Raw genomic sequence first — 26,134 nt, 5'->3', positions numbered from 1 at the left:
TAAGTATTCCCTTATGGAAATCTGGAAATAATTTGTTAAGTAAGGTCACAAATCTCTATTTTTTCCTGTTGCTTTAGGATTGACAGACTCTGCTAAACGCTCCCTAAACATTCACAAAAGATTTTCCAAATTATTTTTGTTCATCTAAAATAAATATTTCAAAAGCACAATAATTTAGTTAGCTTTCCCCTCAATTATTGACTGGCTGGTTAGTGTTATTAAAATCTGGAAGACTAGTACTGTTTCATCTTGTAGACAAGCACGTTTCAAACTGTAATGTGCCTATGAATCTCCTGGGTATCTTGTTAAAATGCAAATTCTGACTCAGTGGTGTGGGATGGTGTCACTGCTACTGGCCTGTGGCTCATAGTTGAATAATAAGGGTGTAGATAACTATTATTTTCTCATTAGGTAGTAGGATAGATTTTCCTCATGGAATGAGTAAGTGTCACCTTCATGTCTGCATCACAAGCTCTTAAAATGCAAACAAACCATAGATAAACTCTTTCAACGGTCTGCTCTGTAAGAACAAGGGTGAACTTCACTTCTGACAACTCAGCTCTTTTTTTTTATCATATATGAAAATGGTTACATTGCTGTATCTACAGATGGTAACATGGAAATGCCCAGAAGAATGGGAAGATGATATGAGAGCTAAAACCTGTTGTAGTAACTGGGAATTTGGTAATGTTTTTGGAAACTCAATAGACCTTTAGCTTATTGTCTCCAAATTGGCCACCTATTACTCTTAATGTGAAGAAAAGTTTAAGCCACTTATAATGAAAGAGCTATGACATTTTAGATCTTTCACTGTCTTGTATAATAAAGACCAATTTTCTTGGCTTCACCAATTATGAAACAGCTTTTAGGACAAGAAGTCAGCGTTTGTCCTTATGCATAAAAGCAACTGCTTTAGAAACCTAATTTCTCTTTATATTGGATCATATGTCAACATTATACTTTTATAACACTTTTGAATGGGCCAAGTAAAAGATTTTCCTGTGGAAAAGCATCTTTATGATTTGAAAGCTATTTCCGATGTGAAAAAGCATATTCAAAGGATGCTTAGCAGGTTAAAACAAATGTGATTTATGCTTTTAATTAGGCTTGGATAGTGCCTTCTTGGGCTCATTGAGATGCATTTCAGGTACCTTTGTACCTGAAAGGGTGTTTATGTTCCTAGCCTACATATCTTTACTTGGTTATTTTTGGCAGCAATTTATTTATTAGCAATTTATACAAGACACCTCCATCATTGTCTGCTTTTCTTAATAAGGATCAGTTGTCATATAAAGGAATTTATGATCTTCATACCTGATTTAATCAAGGAATTCCTGAATGATTTTTTAAATTTACAAAACTGCCACCAGTTTAGTGATGGCAAAGGAGCACTTGAACTAGTTTGTTTTGGTAGTTATGATGAATTCTTAACCTAAATAACTGATATTGTAAGTGGCTACTTGTTCTATTAGGATTTCAGGAGAGAACAAAGGGTTCTTATGCATTTTTGTTTTGATTTTGCTTTGCTTTGCTTTTAATTCTCAAGACCCAACTCTAATGACTATTTTGAATGACTGTAGCATTGAGTATTATCTGCCTTAACTCACAGGCTGGAATCTTTAGCATGTATGCTTGTGAAGAAGGCTTTGCCACTGGTGGACGAGATGGGTGTATACGATTATGGGATACTGATTTCAAACCAATAACCAAAATTGATCTCAGGGAGACAGAACAAGGATATAAAGGTAAAATATATATTAATACTTATGCATAACCCTGAGTGTTAAAAACAGTGTGAAGTACTGTATTTATATTTGTTTCTCTGTACTCCACCTTATTCCATAAAGGATTTAAGGCAGTTGACATAAATGTGTTGAATGCAAGATAAAAAATATGTTAAAAATAAATGGATACCCCTTTTTCCTAATTTGCATGAAAGTATCTGTATGTACTAGCAATGATCCTGCTGCAAAGATAAATGATATAAGGGTAAAACTACTGAAAGGTATCCTGGGAGATGGGGCTTTCAGTTGTAAAACTGGAAAGTTATAGGCAAATTGGTTACCCTAAATATAACTGCACCCAGCCTCTGAGAAGAAATAAGGAAATAAATAATTGGTGAGAAAACAGGACAAGAAAATTATTTTTAAAAAAAGTTTTAAAGTAATAGTTAACCATAGTTGCAGGAGTTATGAGCATGGGCTCAGGTCACAGGGCCTTGGGTTCAAACCCAAGCTACACCTATTACAGATTTGAGACCTTGGTCAAATTTCTTAACATCTCTGGGCCTCGGGGATACAAAACAGGGATAATACTAGCACCAACCTCACTGAGTTTTATGAAGGTAAAATACACTTGCAAAGTAAAATACACTTGCCTAGAATCGTGCATAGTCAGCACTCAATAAATGTTAGCTATTATTAAAATACATTGATTATGTGTACCTGAGAATACAAAGCAGTTTATATACTTCTTTTTAAATTCCTAAGATGATAGGCTTATTATCTCATTTTCACAGATAAAGAATTTGGGGGTGAGAGGGTTTCAAATGGAAATGGAAATAGGAAAGGCAAGGTGAAGTCAGGAGTGACACCAGCTCACAAGCGCTGGCAGGGAGCCCTGTCCACTCGCTTCAGCTGGGCCCTTGTGCCTTGTGGCTCCTGCTATCAGCACTGGGGAGGGTGTGCTCTGTGCCGTGGGGCATGGTGGCCACAAGATGAAAACTACCTGCTGCTCAGGTGAAGGAGAGTTACGCCCAGTGCTGAAATAAGAAATTTCTTGAGAATCTTGCTAGAGAGGACTCTGACATGAGACCCAAAGGCATCAAAAGGCCTGAACTGAGCTGTTAGTCACTGGGTGGTTGTTCATGAAGCCTGTTGATGCAGGCTGGTGGCAGTGTGGCCACAGAGGTTTTTCCACAGGCCAGATCATGCATCTGTGTTTGGAGCTCTCTTCTGGCCTGGGGTAGATTCCAGAGGACTGAGAGAACAATGCACAGACTACCTATTTTTCAGGCCATCCTCCTTAAATAATGTTGTTTTTAACCAAACTTTCTGTATAATTAAGCAACAGGGAAGTGAACTGGATATTGTATTTCCTACATGTACCAAGAGTCCACCTTCTGTAAATATCTGTTAAATACAAAAAAGTATGTTTTCAGCCAGCCAATCTGGAGATTAGATGGCTGTTTTCTTAATGGAAGCTCAGGATTGTGGGGTGAATATACTTCTGAACACCAGGCATAGGGGTCGACATAGGAAGTTGTAAAATGTAGTGTCCACTACAGTGCATTGACAGGGAGACAGTCAAGGCCTTTAAGTTCTTGGCCAGAGAGTGTGGGCCAGTGTCACTTTATCCAGAAAAATACCCAAGCAGATAAAGCAAGCAAGCACCTATAAGAGCAAAGTAAAATATTAGTAAAGCAACCAACATTTGGCCTTGAATCAGAAACTCCTTGGTATATCCTTTAAGGTAAACTGGGAGCAAAACATATACTTAGATAATGGATGAGTGAAATTATTGGATGGGATTATAGGCCATAAACTAGCTAGATATTGGGGAGCATGAACCAGAAATTGTTTCCTTTTTTGGCAGTCACTTTATCCAACTCATCCAAAAAATTGTATCATATAACTAAGGCATAAATTTTAAAGTCTGGGGATCAGGACAGAAACCATATTTACCCTGCTATACTTTTCTACTTGATACAATATCCCTGATTTTAGGCTCTCAAAAGACAGTTCAGGAGCTGGTTCAGAATGAGCATCTATATACCCAGGGGTTTGTATTGTTTGCACACAGCTAACCCCATTGCCACCTCCTGTTCCCAGGGTCAAAAGAAGACATCCAGGGACACCTTCCATTTTGTATCAGTCTCAGCAGATTCCCCCACACGCTCTCTTGCCAAGATCAAAGCAGGTACAGGGTACACAGCAGACAGGCTAGCCTCATAGATGTAGCCTATAGCGCCTAGGCCTACCTCATCAGGGAGGGGTTAGCATGCATTTTTGGATGGATGACCAGCAGGACAATAGCTTTTATTTCCAAGGGAGTAATGGACTGCTTTTAAGAGGTCATACCAACCACCCTGCAATTTGAGCCCACGGGAGTCATGAGAAGGGGTGCCATTCTCAATTGGTTTTGTTTAGTTCTTCCATTTGGAATGTATTCCTCTGTCTTCTCATTCTGTCTGACTTGTTATTTCTGTGTATTAGGTGGGTCAGCTACATCTCCTAGTCTTGAGGGTCATGGCCTTATGTCGAAGATGTCCTAAAGGGCCCAGAAATGCAATTCCCCCAGTCACCACAACCAGGAGCTGCAGGGGTATCTTCTGGGCCATGTGTGCCCTCCTGATGTGACCAGGCCACCACTGCTGCAGGAGCCCTCTTGCAGGCTGGGCCCCCACCGCAGTGAAGGAGTTGCTTTGGAGGGGTGCTGTCTCAGCTGAGGCTGCCCACTAGGTGTGGTGGGGTGGAAACTGCTTTGGAGGGATGCCAGTTTTGACCAAGGCCACCGGCCAGGTGTGGTAGGGGAGGAGCTGCTTTTGGAGAACCCCCTGCTAGGGCAGGTGGGTAGGGTGGGACAGGTCTGTAAAGTAATACCAGGGTGTAGCCAGGAGTGCTAGCAAGGTAGATGGAGAGGGTCAGAACTGGAGCCTGCCAGTGTCAGGTCAGCTAGGCTGAAGGAGGGTAAGAAAATTGGTGTCTGCCAGCACTTCTGTTCCTGAAGGAAGTTTCTACAGGTACCTGCCCCTCCAGCACATGCCCTAAAATTTGTCAGTAAATCTTCATTTATGGCCCAGCACTTTTTAAGCTGCAGCCTCTGTGCTGGGTTTCAGAGTGAGTGAGATTGTATGCTGGCCCTTGAAGAGCAGAGTCTCAGTTTTCTATAGCCCTCCAGTCCTCCCAGAGTTCAGCCCTGCTGATTTTCAAAGCCAGATGTTATGGGGGTTCATCTGCCCAGTGCAGATCTCCAGGGCAGGGTTGCCCCATGTGGGGCTGGAACCCCTTGCTCCTTAGGGAGGTCCACCACACCTGTGATACCACTTGTGGGTAGCTGTGCTGGAGGTTTGGTTCCTGACCAGACTGTGTCTCTGCCCTTCCTACTCTCTAGAAGTAGCTTTTTCTTTCCATCTTCAGCTGTGGAAGAGCTGTTCTTCTAGTCTTGAAGTCCTTCTCAGATAAAGTTGTTCTGTAGGTAGTTGCAGCCGTGGTGTCTGCCTGCAAGGAGGTGAGCTCAGGAGCTTCCTGCTCCACCGTCTTCCGCTCACTCTGAGAGCAGTGTTTAGATGAACTAAGATGAACACTAAACTCAGAAAAACATTAAGTGTTACGGTTTTATTATAGAGAGACAGTATCAATCAGTTCTCTTATATCTTTATAGTTGAGGTTGAGCTAATTAAGACATTTCACTTCCAGTGAAAACAATTAACCCTACTTTAGACTGAGTGTCAGCCATCTTAGAGATGAGTCATGCTCCCGTTGACGGGGAACTGCAGGGCCAGAGCTGATTCTCAGGGTTCCCTGGCCCCTCCCCAAGTCTTAGTCAAAGAAAATGGCCTTTATAAGCCAGATGGATCGTTCCTAAATCAAGGGAATACTAGTGTTTTATTTGCACTAGTGACTTGTACACCATTTGTGAGTTACTAGATTTTTGCTGACTGGTGAGTCTGCAAACAAGTTTTCACCAACAGCACAAGTTGATATAAACAGGTGACCTAATTCACCTAGGATCCTGCATTTACAGTTCTGAAAGCCAAAAAACTCAGAGTGCCAAATATTTTTTAAAGAGTAACCAGCTTTTTTTTGTGGTGGGGGGGAAGTATACATAACAAAATGTAATGTTTTAACTATTTTTAAGTAGACACATCAGTGGCATTAAGTACATTCACATTGTTACACAACCATCATAACCTTCTGTTTCCAAAATATTGTTTATCTTCCCAAACTGAAACTTCATAACCACTAAACAATAACCACTCATTGCCCTTTCCTTCTGGCCCCCGGCAACCATCATTCTATTATTTGTGTCTATGAATTGGCCTATTCCAGGTACCTCATATAAGTGAATTATATAGAACTTGCTGTTTTGTGACTGGCTTATTTCCCTTAGCATAATGTCTTCAAGGTTCATCCATTTTTAGCATGTGTCAAAATTTCCTTCCTTTTTAAGGTTGAATAATATTCTATTATATATATCACATTTTGTTTATCCATTCATCTGTCAATAGATATTTGGGTTGTTTCCATCTTTTGGCTATTGTGAATAATGCCACAGTGAATGTGGTGTGCAGATATCTCTTTGAGACCCTGCTTTCAATTTCTTTGTATATATATCCAGAAGTGGAATTATTTATTCATATTGTATTTCTATTTTTATATTTTTAAGGAACTTCCATACTGTTTTGCACAGCAGCTGCACCATTTTACATTCCAGGTTCCAGTTTCTCCACATCCTTACCAATACTTTCTGGGGTTTTTTTTGTTTTTTGTAATAGCCATGTTGATAGGTGTGAAGTGGTATCTCATTGTCATTTTGATTTGCATATCCCTAATGATTAGTGATGTTGAGCATTTTCCATAAAGTTTTTGGCCATTTGTTTATCATCTGTGGAGAAATTTCTATTCAAGTCCTTTGCCCATTTAAAAATCAGGTGTGTTTTTTTTGTTGAGTAGTAAGAGTTTCTTTATATATTGTGGATATTAACCCCTTACCAGATGTGATTTGTGAATGTTTTCTCCCATAGGTTGCCTTTTCACTCTATGAACTGTGTCCTTTGATGCACAAATGTTTTTAATTGTGGTGTAGTCCAATTTATATGTTTTTTTCTTTTGTTACCTATGGTTTGGGCTCATATCAAAGAATTAATTGCCAAGTACAATATATCATAAAGCTTCTTTCTTCCTTTATTTTCCTAAAAGTTTTATAGTTTTAGCTCTTACACTTTGTTCTTTAATCCAGTTTGAGTTAATTTTTGTACATGGTAGAGGCTAAGGGTCCAGCTTCATTTTTTAAAAATATTTTTTAAACTAATTTGTCAGAAAAACTTGAACTTAACTTATGAATCTGTTTATTGTCTTCATACATATGAATATTCATATACTTTACTGCAGAAATAGTTGATTTCATGGTGCTGCCCCAGATCCCATGCTGGATGTATTACATGAGTCTAAAACCAAAAATTTATGAAACAAGATTTAACTGACCCCAGAGAATTTCAGATACGTGGGATATTGGAACCCCAAAACATTCTTCAGTTATCATGTATCCATGATACTGATACAGGTACATGTTAGTTACCATGTAATGTAGTTAATGCACTATCAGTTATTTCATAATATCAAATTCTGGAATTTTCAAGTTGGGAGAGATTGAATGTGTGTGTGTGGAGCTTTCACCTTATGGGTGAGTAGAGAGGCTCAGGGTCACTGGCATCAAGGTAATTGTAGGTTTAGGGCTCTAACTCATATCTCCTAACCAACTCCATGACAGCACATTTTGAATCTGATCATTTTTAAGACACATGTATGATCTGGGTAAAATAATGACACTTAAACAATTTATAGTGGTGGCAGTAAGAGCCAGAAATAATCCTTACAGCAATGCAACCAAAATGAATTTACATCTATGGTGATAAAATACTTTGAATTAATGGTTGTAAATGATTATGTCTAAAGAAACACAGCAATTATTCACACAGTATAAGATGCATTATTCACATATTTATCCATTCTTTAAACATTTATTAAGCATCTGCTAAGTGTCAAATACATGCCTAGGAACTGGATAGGCTATTATAAAAAGCATCCTTTATACATTTTATCAGAGATTTTGTGTGTTTATTAGAACTTCCAACACATATTTGTTGAATTGTTGCTGTGTCTCATGAACTATAAACTGAATCCAGAGGTAACTTGCCTGAGGTCAGGCAGCATTCGCTTAGTGTTGAGCAAGAGCAGGAGGCTGAAGTCCTCAGGATACAAGAGGCCTCTTCTTAGACTCCCCACCCCCCCACTGCCCCCTCACTGGTCTGTACCACCATCTTTCACATAGATTACTGCAGTTCCTTTATACCTTGTGTCCCTGCTTCAGTTGTTATCCTCAGGATAGTAGTTTCAGGGATTGTTTGAAATTTACATGTGCCAGATAGCATTATTCTTTTTTTTAATTTTAATTTTTTTATTAAAGTATCAATGATATATAATCTTATGTTGGTTTTAGATATACAACACAGTGGTTCAACAGTTACCCATGTTATTAAATCCTCACCTCCTCTAGTGCGGTTACTATTTATCAGCGTAGTGAGATGTTACAGAATTGACTCAGATAGCATTGTTCTTTTCTTCAAAATCCTGTAATGATTCCTATTTTCCTCCAAAAAAGACTCAAAGTTGTTAGGATGGCCTTCCAGCCCCTTCCCCCTCCTGCCTCCTTCCCTCTGCCCTGGAGTTTCCTGTCTGCTCCAGTCTCTGTACCCCCAGGCTGCTGCCTCTCCCCAGGAGTCTGCATGACCACTGCCTTCCTCTTTTTCAAGCCTTTGCTCAGATGAAGCTGCCCTGATGACCTTATTTAAAATTGCAATCCATTCTGCCTCCCCCATCCCAAGCACTCCTGATCCCCTTCTCCTAGATCTACTTTTCACCTTGTAATGAGCAACATTGTTTACCTGTTTATCGTGTTTATGGCTGTTGTCTGTTTCCACAAGGGCAGGAATCTTTGCTCATTCTTGCCTCCCTTGTGCTTAGAACAGTGCCTGGCATGTGCAGGTGCCCTGGAAGCAACTGCTGGTTGAATGAATGAAGAGTGTGTTGTGTGACTGGTGTGCCAAGCCTTGTGGAGGAGTGCAGGTGACAAGGTCGCGGAGGGAGGAGCGGACCCTGTCCTTTGTGTCAGCCTGCTGCTTTCAAGCTTCACCTCCAAGGGCCAGAAACAGCCACCCATAGAGAAGCTCAGGGGGCCAGTGTCATGGTCAGATCTCCCCCAGACAGACTTTGCTGCCCCGGAGCAGGGGTGGACAGGAGTAGGGCAGGCCTGGAGGTGGGAGCCTACATCATTATTCCCCACTCTTCATCCTGGTGGTTCTTCCTCAGCGTACACTGAAGGTCATGTGGTGCAGTTGCCCCATCATGGTTTTTTCTACAAGAGACATTTGGCATTGTCTGGAGACATTTTTTATTTACACAACTATTGTAAGATAAATTCTAGCTGGAATAAGCAGGCAAAGAGAGGCAACAAAGGGCCAGGTAATTTATTTAAATACGCCCGGGTGATGTTCTTGCAGCCTGGGTACTACGGAGAAGTCACGCCCAGTTAGGGAGGTGGGGCTCTTATAAGGGGTTAGGAGGGGGAGGAGTGGGCAAACTATCCAGAGGGGTGTTGAGAGGTATGATTGGCTAAAGGTGACATAATAGTCAACTAGAAACTTTTTTCCTTCCAAGAGGGAGGAGGCTGACATCTGGGTCTTGGCACATCAGGTTGGAATTCAGGAAGAGCTGTCCCCTTTCCATATATGGCACGGACTTTGGGGTCTGGTCTGTTCTCCCCCTATGGCATCTCTCTGTTCTGTTTGCATGTCCTTGTTTTTCCTTTCTCCAGCCTAACAACTATGAGGTGCTACTGACATTTCTGAGTAGAGGCCAGGGACCCTGCTAAAGACCTTACAGTGACACCTTGCAGTGACAGCCACCCCAATTAATTCTCCAGTGCTAAATGCTAACAGTGCTGTGGCCGAGCAATCCTGGTGTAGATCATTCAAAAGAGCAACCCTCAGGTCTGAGAATACCCTTATTCACGGCAGGGACGGTGTGCACACTCTTCACACTCTTGTTCTCCTGGTCCCTTAAGTGCTTTTCTTACTCTCACTCCCGTCACCTCTGTCACCTCTCCCACTGCCTGCCCACGGTTGCTCTTCAGGTCATGCCTCCTGCCTTAGGTCGTCCTGCTGAGAAAGTGGGACCGTGCGGGCCACTGGAGCTGTGGGTGCTAGTGGTAGAATGTGGTGCCAGACAAGCAGAGGCTGGCAGTCTGCTTCATTCTGGGGTTGACTCCCCTGCAAACACTCTTCCTGAGCCAGCCTTTCGTACAAACCAGCCTGGGTGTTCCTTCCTTGGGGTGGGAAGCTGTGGGTTTGGTGGTGTGCTTCTATCTTTTGAGGTCCTGTTAGGCTGGGTAAGATGCTTCAGAGTTCGTGTGGCTGTAGGATTTTGGATCCATGGAATGAGTTTTAAAATAGCCAGGGATCTGGTAAACAGTAACTTTCATGATGACTTCTGCTGGAAATTCTCAGGCGAGAGCCCTTGAAAGCAGCAGGCCCTGGCCCTTCATGCTGCAAGTAACCTGCACACCAATTTAGGACTAGCCCCTGCCGGCCCATGAAGAGACCCTCTGGCTCCCCAGCAGCTCCCGGTACTGAATGGCTGCTCATGGCAGCCTCTGTGGTAAGCACTCTGCAGGTAGGACCACATTTAATCCTGGGGCCCCAGGCAGGACCAGCTGCTGGACGAGGTCTGTGTAGTCACACAGGGCCTTGTGCTCAGAAGGGCCCTGCGCTTGCTTTGTTCTTGCCACTGTGAAATTCTTAATTACTTTTTAGTGAGGGTTCCCACATTGCCATTTTGTACTGGGCTCCTCAACTCATAAGGTGAATCCTGTTCTCCAGCCACTTGTGCTCGCGAGTCCCTGGGATGCATGTCTTCCCATCCTCTTGTTTCCTTCAGCTTCCCAAACTGCCTTCAGCATCACCCCTAGGCCACCAGAACTGCCGGTAGGGCCCGGAGGCACCTGCCCAGCCTCAGACTCTCCAGGGGGCCTTAGCCACCCACCCCCCGGCCCCAAGGGGAGGCAAGGGGGGGTTATTCAGAGGTCCTGCTGGCCTTTCCACACCCTCTCCCAGCACTCCCTGTTCCACCTGAGGGAAATCTCTGTCCCACTTGCTTTTTCATCTCCTTTTAGCTCTTTACCCAGGGTGCTCCTTAGTGCTGCATCTGTAATAAGGTTAAGGTTACAGGAGAAAGCCATCACCTTGTCTTGTCAGTTTCTGGTGCCGTGCCCTGGCTGCACGTTCCCAGAGACGGGGAATGCGTCTGTGGGAAGAGTGCTTGTGCAGACTTGCACTGCCTGAATCCTCATTTTATCTTCTGCTTGCTCACTTTGGGACTTTGGGCAAATAATGTAACTGTCCATATTGTATTTTCATTATTTATTCAGTCGGTATTTGTATCCCCATCTAGAGCCTGTGGTGTCTGTGGGGCCCATCCAAGTTGCTCAGAGCATCCCCAGGTGTGGTGTAAAGTGCTGGGTGTAGGGCCAGTGATGCTGGCAAGGATCTTTCCTGCTCCTTTACACGGCTTGCTTGCTTGGCTCAAACTGACTTCTCAAAGTTGCCCTTTCTTTTTGCCATCTGCTCATCAGGCCTTGGGCTCTCTGTTCACCAGGACAGAGCTTTCCAGTATATGGCGAAGAGCCACTGTGTTAGAATCCTGGTAATGCAGCCTGGAAATCTGAATTTTCAGCTTTCTGCCTGAGAACACACACTAGCTGGAGAACAGCCTGAAAGTGGTTCTCAGCCCTGAGGCACTAAAAATAGCTCTGCCTAGCCCCTCTCTAGACTAACTGAGAGGAATTTCTGGGTGGGCATTTCTGGGCATCCATATTTTAAAAACACTTTTCTTGTAGATACTGATGCAGAGTAAGGGTTGGAGCAACTGCTCCTGACTCTTTGCTGTGTATCAGGCCCAGAGCACCAGATTTGAGAACAATAGTAAGTACCAGTCCCTTCTGCTGCCAGTGCTTCCTTCTCAGGCCAAGTAACTGGGGAAAAGGCCATTTTATTCTCAAATGGTTTGTTTCTCCTTGTGTGTTGGACCATAGCCTTTCCTTTTGAGAATCTGCAGTGCTAGCACCTCAAAATGGTCATGAACAATAACAAATAAGTGGTAACCCAAGGAAGTAACTGAGACTCAAGGGAGAGTACATGTAGCAACTTCTTCATAGTTGACCCTTCATGCTGACCCTTCTCGGGGCTGGAATCTGACCATATAGACAATAAGGTATTCTCTACTGAGACGTGAACTTAATAAAAACCTGCTGGTTAAAATAACAACTTTTATTTATTGATTAATTTCCTAAGCACCAGACACTGAGTCAAGTGTTTGAATATATGATTACATTGAATCCTCATAGCAAGGCTGTGAAGTGTGGGTGCTAATATTCTCTCCACTTTACAGATAGCTAAACTGAAGATTTAAATGATTCAATAGCTTGCCGTATCCCAAGCTGGGAGGGGCTGGGGCTGTAATGTATATCCAGTCCATGTACTTAACCATTGAATGACCTAGTAGAAAATAAGCAATGTCCTTTAGGTCTGTGTTGATATTCATGAGAACTCACAGGGTACATCTTCCCATGTCCAGATTTGAGAACTGATATAGAGAGGATTAGAAGGCCTCCCACCCTCTGTTCTGAATATAAATTCTGGGCAAAGGTTGTTGAGAGTTTGGCCTCAGCCTTAGATTTTTATGAAGAAGGTGGTTGCTCTTTACTGCCATCTACTGGCTGTCTGGAACAAGCACAGGCCAGAGTGCCGCATTTCTCAGCAGAGTTGGCAGGGAAGGCCACGGTGCCACCTTCATCAATTCAGCAAAATGCCTTCAGTTCATAATATCCATAATATCAAGATATTCCAAAATATGCACTTTCCCAGAAGAAAAGAGCATTTCTGTGGTTATAAATAATTAGGATGGTGTTTTCTGGCTCTCTTTACACTATTGAAAATAACATATTTTTCTGACCCTCAGAGCAGAAGATAAAGAATAAAAGCTAGCTTAATTACTTCCCAATGCAACGGCCACTTTGGCCAACCCAGCTAGGAAGCCATTACAGTACTGTTCTCTGCATTTGCATCAGGGAAAATAAAGCCTGTACAGACAGGAGAAGGGCAATCCTGTCAAAACCTTGTCTGAGATCTGCCATGCACTATGGTTTCTCCAGATTAAGCCTAGAAGAGAGAGTGTAGTTTTCTTTAACATCTTGTTCGCAGAGCAATTAGATTTAGAAATGATGAAAACAGGACATTATTAGGAAACTTGAAATAGTTCTCTACCCATTGAAGTGTCTTTAGAAAGTAATTCCTATTTAAAATTGTTATCTTGGAAGTGAGAGTGGTTTGTGCCCTACCTATCTTTGTAGGTAGACCCCTGGGGGTTGACTTGTCTGATGTGACAAAGTGCAATTTATCTGTTCCAAGAACTGAGAATTTGTGGAGAGCCGCAGTTGGTCTCTGGGAGAAAATGTCCACAGCTCATTAAGTTTATGTTGTAAACAATGAAAACGTAACAACTCCATCTTCTCATTCTCTCTCCCTTTCTGACCCTGACTATATTAAGTCAGAAATAATGTGTCACTTCAACTTCATTGCCTCTGCCATGTGTAAGCTTCTCCCTTAGGTTGGTTAGTTCAGCGGAACCCTTTTTTCCCAATTAAGCCTGCTATAAAACACGGATTGTGAGGTGCTGAGGGAAGAGCAGGGGCAGGATCTTCAAACTCTGGCTCTTGGTTTCTTGTCCTGGCCCTCTCCTTCCCAGGCCCCTGAGGCATTTGAAGATTTCCAGGACACAGTCTGAAAACATAGCGAGGTGTTGTATAACTTTGACTACTTATCAGTCTTGGCTGAGTTGGATGGTTTTTCTTTGTTCTTAAACCTTTTGAAAAGACAAAGCCAGTATTTAAAAAATGTTAACATTTGTCAGTTCTACATGTTGGGTTGATTGCTACAATATTCTTGTACCTTTCTGAATTTGTTCCTCAAAACAAGATGGTAAAAAATAGTAGGGAGGAGGAAGAAAAAAATGTTTGTACACTGGACCAAATACAATGACAAATCTTTGGGAAAAATTTTGGTCTTCAAGCTATTTTATTCTATGGGTCTGGGTGTCCTACTGGAAGCCATGGGGAGAATTGGCATGCTCATGCTTATAGTGGAGCCCTGGATTCCAGGCCTGCTTAAAAAAGGGTGAATCTTTAAAACAATGGAATTACAAAGGAACTGTGGTTTGAATATTTTGATAAGTTATAGTATGTAACACATTACTGATATATATGTGTATATAAATCTGTATACATGCATGTAGATGTCATTTTATTGAAATATAATTGACATACACTAGTTTTTTCAGGAATGCAACATGATTCAACATATGTTCTATTGCAAAATGATCATCACAATGAATCTAGTAATATCCATCATACATAGTTATAGTTTTTCTTCTTGTGATGAGAACTTTTAAGATCTACTCTTTTAGTAACTTTCAAATATACAATACAGTATTTTTAACTACAGTCATTATGCTATACTTATATCCCAGGATATTTATTTATAACTGGAAGTTTGTACCTTTTGACCACCTTTGTACACTGCCTCTCCCATCCCCACCTCTGGCAACCATCAGTCTGTTCTCTGTATCTGAGTTCAGGTTTTCTTTTGTTTTGTTTTTAGGTTCCATATATGAGCGAGATCATAGCATATTTTTCTTTCTCTGTCTGACTTATTTTACTTAGCATCATGCCCTCAAGGTTTACTCATGTTGTCCCAAATAGGAGGGCTTCCTTCTTTTTTATGACTGAAAAATATTCTATTGTGTTTATATGCCACATTTTCTTTATCCATTCATCCATCAACGGACACTTAGCCAAATTATTGAAACAACCTGTTGTAAATAATCCTGCAATGAACCCGGGGGTACATATATTCTTTTGGGTTAGTGTTTTTGTTTCCATCCAAAAGTGGAATTGCTGTATCACCTAGTGATGATTTTTGAGAAACCATCATGCTCTTTTGCATAATGACTGCACATTCCCACTAACAGTGCACATGGGTTCCCTTTTTTCCATATCCTTACCAATACCTGCTGTTTCTCGTCTTGTTTTATAGTAGCCATTAGAACAGCTATGAGATGATATCTCATTGTGGTTTTGATCTGCATTTCCCCGATGATTAGTGATACTGAGCACCTTACATACCTATTGGCCATCTGTATATCTTCTTAGGAAAAATATCTGTTCAGGTCCTCTGCTCATTTGGTAAATGGATTGTTTGTATTTTTGCTATTGGGTTATATGAATTCTTTAATATATTTTGGATGTTAATCCCTTTTCAGATACATGATTTGCAAATATTTTCTCCTCAGTTGATAGACTCCCTTTTCATTTTGTTCATGGATTCCTTTGTTGTACAGAAGCACTTTAGTATGAGGTAGCCCCACTTGTTTATTTTTGTTTTTGTTGCCTTTCCTTTTGGTGTCACTGCCAAAAACTGATGTCAAGGAGCTTACTGCCTGTGTCTTCTAGGATCTTAATAACTTCAGGTCTTATGTTCAAGCTTTAATCCATTTTGGGTTAACTTTTCTGTGTGGAGTAAGATAGTAGTCTGGTTTCATTCTTTTGCATGATGCTGTCTAGTTTTCCCAATACCATTTAATGAAGAAACTGTTCTTTCCCCATTGTATATTCTTGGCTCCTTTGTCATAAATTGATTGACCATATATGTATGGGTTTATTTCTGAGCTCCCTATTCTGTTCCATTGATCTATGTGTCTGTATTTATGCTAACACCAAACTCTTCTGGTTACTGTAGTTTTGTAATAGAGTTGGAAGACAGGGAGTGTGATGCTTCCAGTTTTGTTCTTTCTCAAGATTGCTTTGACCAATCCAAGTTTTTTGTGGTTACATTCAAATTTTGATTGTTCTGTTTCTGCAAAAAATGCCATTGGAAATTTGATAGGAATTGCATTAAACCTATATATTTCTTTGGGTACTATGGCCATTTTAACAATATTCTTCCAATCCATAACACAGAATATCTTTCCACTTATTTGTGTTGTCTTCAGTGTTTCATCAATGTTCCCAGTGTATAAATCTTTCATCTTATTAGTTAGATTTATTCCTAGGCATTTTATTCTTTTTGATGAGTTGTAAATGGTATTGCTTTCTTAATTTTTCTTTCTAGTAATTTGTTATTAGTGTATTGAAATGCAACTAATTTTTGTATATTGATTTTGTATCCTTCAACTTCACTGAATTAGGTCTAACAGTTTTTTGGTGGAGTCTTCAGGGTTTTCTGTATGTAATATGTCACCTGCAAGTAGTTTTACTTCCATTCCAATTTGGATGCCTTTTCTTTCATTTTCTAATTTCTGGCTAATTGCTCTGCTTAGGGCTTTTAGTACTATGTTGAATAAAAGCAGTGAGGGTTGACATCTTTGTCTTGCTCCCAATCTTAGAGGAAAAGCTTTCAGCTTCTCACCATTGAGTATGATGTTAGCTGTGGGCTTTTCATATGTGACTTTTATTATGTGAGGTGCATCCCCTCTATATCCATTTTGTTGAGAGTTTTTTTTCATAAATGGATGTTAAATTTTGTCAGTTGCTTTTTCTGCATCTTTTGTGATGGCCATATGATCTTAATCCTTTCTATTGTTAATGTAATATATCACATTGATTGATTTGTGGATATTGAAACATCTTTGCATCCCTGGAATAAATCCCACTTGATCATGGTGAATGATCCTTTTAATGTATTGTTGAATTGGGTTTGCTAATATTTTGTCAAGGATTTTTGCATCTGTGTTCATTAGGGATATTGGCCTCTCATTTTCTTTTCTTTGACATCCTTGTTTGGTTTTGGTATCAGGGTAATGCTGGCCTCATAAAATGAGTTTGGAAGTGTTCCCTATTCTTCTGTATTTTGGAAGAGTTTCAGAAGGATTGATACTAATTCTTTAAATGTTTGGTAGAATTCACCTGTGAAGCTATCCTGACTTTGTTGGAAGGTTTTTGATTATTCATTCAATTTCCTTACTCATTATTAGTCTGCTCATATTTTACATTTCTTCATGATTCAGTCTGAATGGACTGTATGTTTCTAGGAATGTATCCTTTAAGGTTGTACAATTTGTGGATGTATAATTGTTCATTATAGTCTTTTGTGATCCTTTCTGCATCTGTGGTATCTGTTGTAATGTCTCCTCTTTCATTTCTGATTGTATTTTTATTTGAGTCCTCTTTTCTGGGGATGAGTCTAACTAAGGGCTTATCTAATTTGCTTATCTTTTCAAAAAAGCAGGTCTTTCATTGATCTTTTCTATTCTCTTTTTTGTCTGGATTTCATTAATTTATGCTCTTATCTTTATTTCCTTCTTTCTGCTAACTTAGGCTTAGTTTGTTCTGCTTTGTCTAGTTCCTTTCTAGGTATAAAATTAAATTGTTTATGATCTTTCTTGTTTCTAAATGTAAGCTTTCTTGTTTCTAAAGACTGGGCATTTCAATAGGCTGCCTCTGCCCCTAAAGTACTAAAAGCCCTAAGCAGAACAATTAGCCAGAAGTTAGAAAATGAAAGAAAAGGCATCCAAATTGGAATAGAAGTAAAACTACTTGCAGGTGACATATTATATATAGAAAACTCTAATATCTTGAGTGATCTTCTTATCACTATGAACTTCCCTCTTGAACTGCTTTTGCTGCATCCCATAAGTTTTGGTGTGTTGTAGTTCCATTTTCATTTATTTCTAGGTAATTTTTATTTCTTTTTTGAGCTATTTGTTGTTGAGTAGTATGTTGCCTAATTTCCACATACATGTGAATTTTCCAGTTTTCTTCTTGTGATTATTTTCTAGATTAATACCATTGTGTTCATAAAGGAATCTTGATATAATTTCAGTCTTAAATTTAGCAAGACTTGTTTTATGACCTAACATAATATATCCTGGAAAATGTTCCCTGTGAGCTTGAGAAGAATGTGTAGTCTCTTGCTTTGGATGGAATGCTCTATAATATTAAGTCCATCTGGTCTAATGTACTATTTAAGGTTTATATTTCTTTATTGATTTTCTGTCTAGATGGTCTATACATTTACAGAACTGGGGTATTAAAGTTCCACAATATATAGTATTACTGTCTATTTATACCCTTAGGTCTGCTATTATTTACTTTATATACTTAAATGCTCTTATGTTGGGTACACAGATATTTATAAATGTTAAATCTTCTTGTTAGATTGACATCTTTATATATAACAACTTTCTTTGTCTCTTACTACAGTCTTAAGGCCTATTTTGTCTGATATAAGTATGGAATATGTTTTTCTATCCTTTTACTTTCAGTCTGGTGTATCCTTTCATTTTCAGTAAGTATGTAGGCAGCATACTGATGGGTCTTGCTTTTTATCCATTCAGCCATTCCCTGGCTTTTGACTGGAGAATTTAGTATATGTACATGTAAAGTAACTATTAATACATATGTACTTATTGTTATCTTGTTAATTGTTTTCTGGCTATTCTGTAATTCCTGTGTTCCTTTCTTCTTTTGCTCTCTTCTTTTGTGATTTCATGATTTTCTGTAGTGGTATGCCTAGATTCCTTTATCTTTTCTGTATCTAGTATAAATTCTTGCTTTGTCATTACCATGAGGCTTACATGAAATGACTTATATTTATAACAATCCATTTTAAGTTGATAACAACTTAAGTTTGAATGTACTCTAAAGCTCTACTTTCTAACTACTGACATAATATTTTTAATGTCACAACTTACATCTTTTTATATTTTGTATCCCTTGATAAATATTGTAGTTATAGTGTTTACTACTTCTGTCTTTTAACCTTCACACTAGCTTTATAAGTAATTAACCCACCGTGTTTACTACATTAAATATTCTGAATTTTACTATATATTTACCTTTAGCAAGGAGATTTATACTTTCCTGTTACTAATTAGTGCCCTTTCTTTTTAGGTTAAAGAAGTCCCTTTAACATTTCTTGTAAGGCTGTTCTAATAGAGATGAATTATTTTAGCTTTTGTTTAACTGGAAAACTATCTCTCCTTCAAATCTGAAGGACAACTTTGCCAAGTATAGTATTTTTGGTTTGTATTTTCTTCAGAACTTTGAATATATTATGCCAATCCTTTCTGGCCTGCAAAGTTTCTGTTGAAAAATCTGCTGATAGTCCTGTGGTGGAATCCCTTATATATAACAAATTGCTTTTCTCTTGCTGCTTTTAAGATTGTCTCCTTGCCTTTAGCTTTTGATACTTTAATTATAACGTGTCTTGGTGTTGGTTTCTTTGGGTCATCTTATTTGGAACTCTCTGGGCTTCCTTCATCTGGAAGTCTGTTGCCTTCCTAGGTTAAAGAAGTTTTCAGAAATATTTCTTCAAGTAAGTTTTCTGCCTCATTCTCTCTCTCTTCTTCTGGGACCCCTGTACTGTGAATGTTGGTCTGTTTGATCTTATCTCATAATTTTCCTGTAACTCTGGGGGGAAAATGGGTTCTTTGAAAAATAAATCTTTGAAGCCAAAATCAGTCAAAAGGAGAAATAAAGTGGAAGAAACCCATTTATTGTCTACAAGCAATTGTCTACTCCTGCTTGCTGGTCTCTCTCACTACCTGGCTGCAAAAAAGACCCTACCACACCTCTGCGGTCCTAGTGCATGCTCGCTCTCCACCCACCATCTAATCACCTATTGATATGGAGATGGACTACTTCTCTCCACCCCTTGGAAACACCTGTAGATATGGAGATGCACTAAGGCCGGGTGAGAGATTCTGGAAATACTATGATTTCACCCATATTTCCTTAGGCTATTTTCACTCTTTTTAATTTTCTACTTCTTTTTGCTGCTCTGATTAGTGAATTTCACTGCTCCTTTTTTTTCTGCTTCATTTAGTCTGCAGTTTGAACTCCTCTAGTGTATTATTCAGTTCAATTACTATATTCTTTAGCTCTGTGATTTCTTTTTGGTACTTAAATTTTCAATCTCTTTGTTGAAATTCTCCCTTTGTTCATGCATTGTTCTCCTGAGCCCAGTGAACATCTTTATGACCATTATTTTGAATTCCTTATCAGGTAAATGACTTATCTCTGTTTCATTAAGGTATTTATTTGCATTTTTATCTTGTTCTTTCATTTTGAACATATTCCTCTGTTTGTTTACTTATCTCCATTTTGTTAAAATCAGTTTTTGGAGATTTATCTTGTTCTTTTGTTTGGGACATACTCCCCTGTTCCCTCATTTTCCTTGATTCTCTGTGTTGCTGTCTATGCATCAGATAAAATAGCAAAAGTCTTGAAGAGGTGGCCTTATGTAGGAGATGAGCCTTATTGTCCAACCCTGCCTTAGCTCTTGGTTGTTCTCAAACCTTTGTGATTGTCTCAGTACCTACTTTGTCCTTAATTGCTCCTGATAGTTGAGGGTATGTCAAGACCTTTCAGTGTCCCAAAGGTGATGATCTCAGTCAGCACCTAGTTTGAAGGTGATTTGAAGCCAGATCCTCAGACAGCAGCTTTTAAAGTGTGCAAATATACTTCATTCAGGAGGAGACTGGGAGGTGGGCATTTTTGTTTTGTCCCCCTGCACTGAGCCCTGGAGTGATAACCAGTTAAGAATTATTTCTTTATTTGCTACTGTCCTACTGAAATTGTGAACAGAAGCCCTCCTGGTCACTTGAGCCAGGCTGTCAAGGGATGTGTCCTCTGAGTGGGAGCCTCAAAAACCAAGGTGCTAGATATGTGTACAGGCCCCATTCTTGGAGACACCAGAACCTGGGGCAGGGCAGAGGGAGAGTGAAGATGGCACCCACTGGTCTCCCCAGTCTCTGGAGAGGTTTGCAGTTTGTACTTAGATGTGTATTGAAATATAAGTCTGCCTCTTAGGCCATAGCTATGAAGATAAGTTAATAGGCCTCTTGCACAGAAAAAAATCTCTGTCTGCTGCCTCTCTGCTATGCCCTGGGGGATAGCTGGTTATGAACTGTTTCTCCATTTGTTACAGTGCTGTGGGACCCAGACTATGGGTACTGCTTTCTACCAGAACCAGATGGTGAAAGGGTGACTCCTGGGCAACAGTTACAAAAACTGGGGCACCATGCCTGTGCACACACTCCTTTCTGGGAGATACTGGTGAGCTGGAATGGGGCAGAAGGAGAACACAAAGATGGTGTCCTCTGGTCTCCTTGGTCTCTGGAGAATATCTCAGTAGGCCTCTAGCTGTATGTTAAATTAGATGCCTGCCTTTCAGGCCAAGTTTTAAGACAAGCAGATGGACCTCTTTCACTGAAAGACTAGGCATTTCAGTAGGCTGCCTCTGCCCCAGGCCCTGGAGTATAGCTGCAGTGAGCCTGCACAAGTCCTTTGAGAGCTGCTCATCAGTCCACTATTGCCTTGTGGGTGTGTGGACTCAAGCCCTGTTGGGTCTCAAAGCTAGGTGTTCTGGGGGCTCATCTTTCAGGTGCATGTCTTAGAATTTGGGAGCCAGACATAAACCTTTCACTGCTCAGGGAGACGCTCAGAGCTGTGAGTTCCCTCCCAGTTGTGGTTTGCTGTGCCAGAGAAGGGGTTTATGGCAGATTGTGTCTCAGCCTCTTCTACCCAATTTGATGTGGGTTTTTCTTATTTCCCTGATTTGTAGAAATCATTGAACTAGCTTGGAGGGTTTCCTCTGTTGTCCAGCATTTTATCTGCATTTTGTTCAACAGACTTAATTTTTTTAGAGCAGTTTTAGGTTCACTGCAAATTGAATGGAAAGTATAGAGATTTCTCACTTACCCTCTAACCCCACATATGCTGTCTGTCAACATCCCCCATCAGAGCTACATTGACACATCATCACCCAAAGCCTACAGTTCACATTAGGGTTCACTCTTGGTGTTATACAGGCATACTTCATTTTATTGCACTTTGCTTTATTATGCTTTGCAGATCCTAAGTTTTTTACAAATCGAAGGTTTGTGGAAATACCAAGAGACCTAGAATTAGAAATGGAGACTGAAGATGTGACTGAATAGTTGCAATCTCATGATAAAACTTGAATGGATAAAGAGTTGCTTAGGGATGGATAAGCAAAAAAAAAGTGGTTTCTTGGGATGCAACCTACTCCTGATGAAGATGCTGTGAAGATTGTTGAAATAACAACAAAAGATTTAGAGTATTACATAAACTTAGTTTATAAAGCAGTGGCATTGTTTGAGAAGATTGACTCCAATTCTGAAAGAAGTTCTATTGTGTGTAAAATGCTATCAAATAGCATTGCATGAAAGAAAATTGTTCATGAAAGGTAGAGTAAATTGATGTGACAAACTTCACTGTTGTCTTATTTAAGAAACGGCCACAGCCACCCCAACCTTAGCAACCACCACAGTGATCAGTCAGCAGCTGTCAACATCGTGCAAGACCCTTTACTAATGAAAAGATAATGACTCACTGAAAGCTCAGATTGTGGTTAGCACTTATTAGTACTAAAGTATTTTTTTATTAAGGTGTGTACATCATTTTCTAGACATAATGAATTGCACACCTAATATACTACAGTACAGTGTAAACATAACTTTTATGTCTTGGGCAACCAAAAAAAGGATTTTACTTGCTTTATCACAGTGGTCTGGTACCAAATCTGCAGTATCTCTGAAGTATGTGTGTTTATTTTGTGGGTTTTGATACCTGTATAATAATATGCACCCATTATTATAGTGTCCAACAGAATAATTTAATTGAATTAAATAACCTCTCTGCTCTGCCTATTCATCCCTATGGACTTTTCATTTCATAAAAAAGTTTCAAATAATTTTATATTTGAAAATATTTTTGATAGAGCTATTTAATAGGTCTTTTAACAGAGTAAAACTACTTTCCTGATTAATAAATATTTCAAAAAATTAAATTTTTTTAGAGCCTACTTTTACTTTCAAAGGGGCCCCAACTTGGATGATAAATTACATGGTCTCTATAATTATAGTCTACATTTTACCAGGAGAAAAACTGGTCCCCAGAGAGAGACTCCCTCATGTGTCTGGCCAATCAGGTATAGAATAGAATTAAAGCCTGGTGCTCTGGATTTTTGTAATCTCTATTCCAAAGACACGAAACCCACTGAGGAGGTAACTCAGATCTCAAGGCTTATGACATCCTTACCTTGTTTAAAGTAGTTATGAAAGTGGGATTGCTTCTATATTTCTAATTCAGGCATGAGAAAATTCACTGAGTAAGTAAATAATGTACCAAATAAGGAACAGAATAAATTGCAAGAAGTCTAAGAGATCACAACTCAGTCAGGCAATTGAACACCTGCCTACAGAAGATGGAATACTGTGGAATGGAAGGTTGGATTTAAAAAGGGTACAATGCTTTTAGAGAAGATCTCACAAATGTTTGATGGTATTTTGAGGCTGAAATTAGAGTTTCATTTGCATGTTTCTGGTATGTCTGTTTATCCAGTAAAATGAGTCTAGGTTCTGATCAAATGCATACTAAACTTGCCTAATATGATGATTACAGACTGTAGTATCACTGACATATAAGTTTAACACAGTGTTAGCATCCAAAGATTGAAGTACTTACTAACTTTTACATAACAGATCAGAAGTAAGCTATTTCAGAGAGGGTTTGGTTTTCATAAGGACCAATTTCTCTTATATTCATTTAAATATGTATTTCGAATACATTCTCCTGTAAAAACACATTGTCATTCTAAGACAGGAAAGAGTAATTACTCTTTTGCCAAACAGATCAAAAGGGTAAGGGAAATGACCAACACATGAAAAGAAATGGTAAGTAACACAGAATGGTGTGTGGAATTTATTTTCTACCCCCAGGAATTTTAAGATGTGTTGCTGTTCTGCTTTGGGGAAGGTAGAAGCAAACCAACCCCCAAAGGCCAAGAGGCTGTGAGACCAAAGAAAGAGGCTGACAAGTCCAGCTTGAGTTCTGCATAGGCTTATTGAGGGGATCTTACCCACACAAGTTTGCCCTGGGAGGCCCCAGGACTTGTGGATCTGCACCACTTTGGGTTTAGGGAGACTCAGTTTTAGAGGCAAGGGGAAAGGGCCGACATACAAGGGTGGCGTAGAGGAAGGGTCTCCGAACAGGGCAGCCACCTGTGTGCTCAGGAAACAGGCTGCTGTCCCAGTATTATTGCTAGAATTTAGAACAAGGAGTCCTGCCCCAGGGAATGTTATTAATTGTTCCAAGCTAGATATTATCTAAGGAATACTTGTGTGTCAAAGGGAAAGGAGTGTAAAGGTGATTCATCAGTCAACGTTGCAGATTTGACAAGATGGCTTTCTTCTTGTTCACAGAAAGGTGCATAGATGTTATCCTGGTGAAAGGGAATTTACTTCAGATGTTCTATTTGTACATTGTATGAAGATGTGTTTTTATTTTACTTATTTATTTTTGTCAGGCCTCTCTATCCGGAGTGTGTGCTGGAAAGCAGACCGCCTCCTCGCAGGGACCCAGGACAGTGAGATATTTGAAGTGATCGTTCGTGAGCGAGACAAACCGATGCTGATCCTGCAAGGCCACTGTGAGGGGGAGCTCTGGGCTCTGGCCCTGCACCCCAAGAAGCCACTGGCTGTGACAGGTAGTGATGACCGCTCTGTCAGGTGAGGCCCCAGCATTGGCTGTCATCATGTCACTAACTTGCTAGGGATAACAGATTTATTTGGCCCCAAATTTGCTTGTTACTTAGGAGGAGGATAAACCACAGTGCAGAACCATACAGTTTCTAAATGCAATGTAAGGCATTTGGCTCAGTAACAGTTGGCTTCCTGGTGTACTGTTTTTGCTATCTTTCTTTGGCTCCATCATAAGTGGTGAAAATGCTCTTTGAAGTGAAACTACAATACTACTGGTGAGACTGGCTTCCACTAGCCCTGCAGTTGAAGATATAAGCTAAGCACCCCTCATCTGTGCTAAGATCCTGTCTCCTCCTCCTGCTTTTGGTCCTCTGCAGGGATTGATTCCACAGTTTAGTCATAGACATTCATTGCCATTCGAACTGAAACTCCAATTTTCCAAATTGTCCTCAGCTTTGTTACATGAGTAAATAATTATTTCCTTGTAAATGCCCAAATGGAATTTTGAATATTGTCCTCAGTCAACAGGAAGTGCTGGTTCTTGAGAAAAAATGTGGTTTTATTAGGGCCTCAAGGGTTCTTGCATTTGTTATTCTTGGATAGCAGGACATGCATGAAATGAACAAAATGAGTATGCTTCCACTCTTCCTCTGTTGAAGGACTGAACATGTGATTTAAAAGTGTGAGATGGAGATAACTACACGTGTAGATTTCAGTTATCTTTACTACTGAGTTTTAAGTGTGCTCAAAAAAGGCCAGAAAGAATGAATGATGTTGAAAGGAAGAAACTGATTGATCAAGCGATTGATTACTGCTTTTGGGTTGATAGCTAAAATAGAACATTGTAAACTACTAGACGGTTATTGCCTCCCCCCACCCCTGCCCTTATCGTGTATGTTTGTGACTCTAAGCAAGAGACAATCAGTATACTCATTAATACCGTATATATCAAAAAATAAATCCATTTTTTAGTCTCTATCAAACACTAAAACCTCATCAAACTAAAAATCAGTGGAAATGATGACACTTGTCTCCTCATGTGATGTAATGTTTATTTGGTTTGCACTTCTCTTTACTCACTTCCTCCTCTTCTCTTCCTTTTTCATCCATCCCTCTGAGCTTTCTCTTTACAGTTAGAACAAGGCCAAGTTATCCAAGCACCTGAGAAACTCAACTCATACCCATCCAGAAAGAAATGATTTTAAGAAAGTCTTTGGCTTTTGTATTTTAACAACTGTGTTGAGTCTCAGCATTATAATCATCAGCCCTGACTTCCAGAATTTGTCTGATTCCCCTTAACTATTAATTTGGCTAAAATTTTAAATTTAATTTAAATGTAATTTAACACTGAGTATTGAAATTTAGGGCAGGCATAAGTTATGATTTCTTGAGAAAGGATAGTATGGTTTGCTGAGGAGTGATGATTTTTTCATGCCAAAAGAGCCAAGCTTACATTACTTAAAATAGTACAAGGCTAAAACAGCATGAGATTATGAATAATGGACAAGCATTGAAAGAATACCATAAGCTTTAGGCTGAGCATTGCAGGCTGTCTAGGGGATCAGCCAAGTACTCACTGGGCAGCTCTACATTGTGAGGAATGTGCCCCCAGCCCTCCTGATGGCAGGATGCATTTAGAGAAACTGTATTGCATGTGACTTATTCTTGCCCTTCTAGATTTCTCAGCACCCCTCACAGATACTATTGATTGGGTATTAAGAGAAGATTGTCTTAAAAAT

The 26,134-nt window shown here is 39.8% G+C and overlaps 1 protein-coding gene across 10 annotated transcripts in view; it reads left to right on the top strand.

The window, feature by feature from the left end:
• EML6 (EMAP like 6) overlaps positions 1-26,134 on the top strand; it is a 269,209-nt gene that overhangs the window by 113,643 nt on the left and 129,432 nt on the right. For all 10 annotated transcript variants that reach the window (XR_008995844.1, XR_008995845.1, XR_008995846.1 and 7 more), the window contains 2 exons: positions 1,610-1,745; positions 24,221-24,422. Coding sequence is in view for 7 of the 10 variants with exons in the window: in XM_057497201.1 (XP_057353184.1) it covers positions 1,610-1,745; positions 24,221-24,422 (338 nt within the window). In the remaining 3 variants the exon portion in view is untranslated. The remainder of the gene's footprint in view (positions 1-1,609; positions 1,746-24,220; positions 24,423-26,134) is intronic.

Source organism: Manis pentadactyla, chromosome 2, assembly GCF_030020395.1.
Source record: "Manis pentadactyla isolate mManPen7 chromosome 2, mManPen7.hap1, whole genome shotgun sequence".
Taxonomy (NCBI): Eukaryota; Metazoa; Chordata; class Mammalia; order Pholidota; family Manidae; genus Manis; species Manis pentadactyla.
The sequence above is the reverse complement of the archived record's forward strand: the minus strand, read 5'-3'. Positions and strand labels throughout refer to the sequence as shown.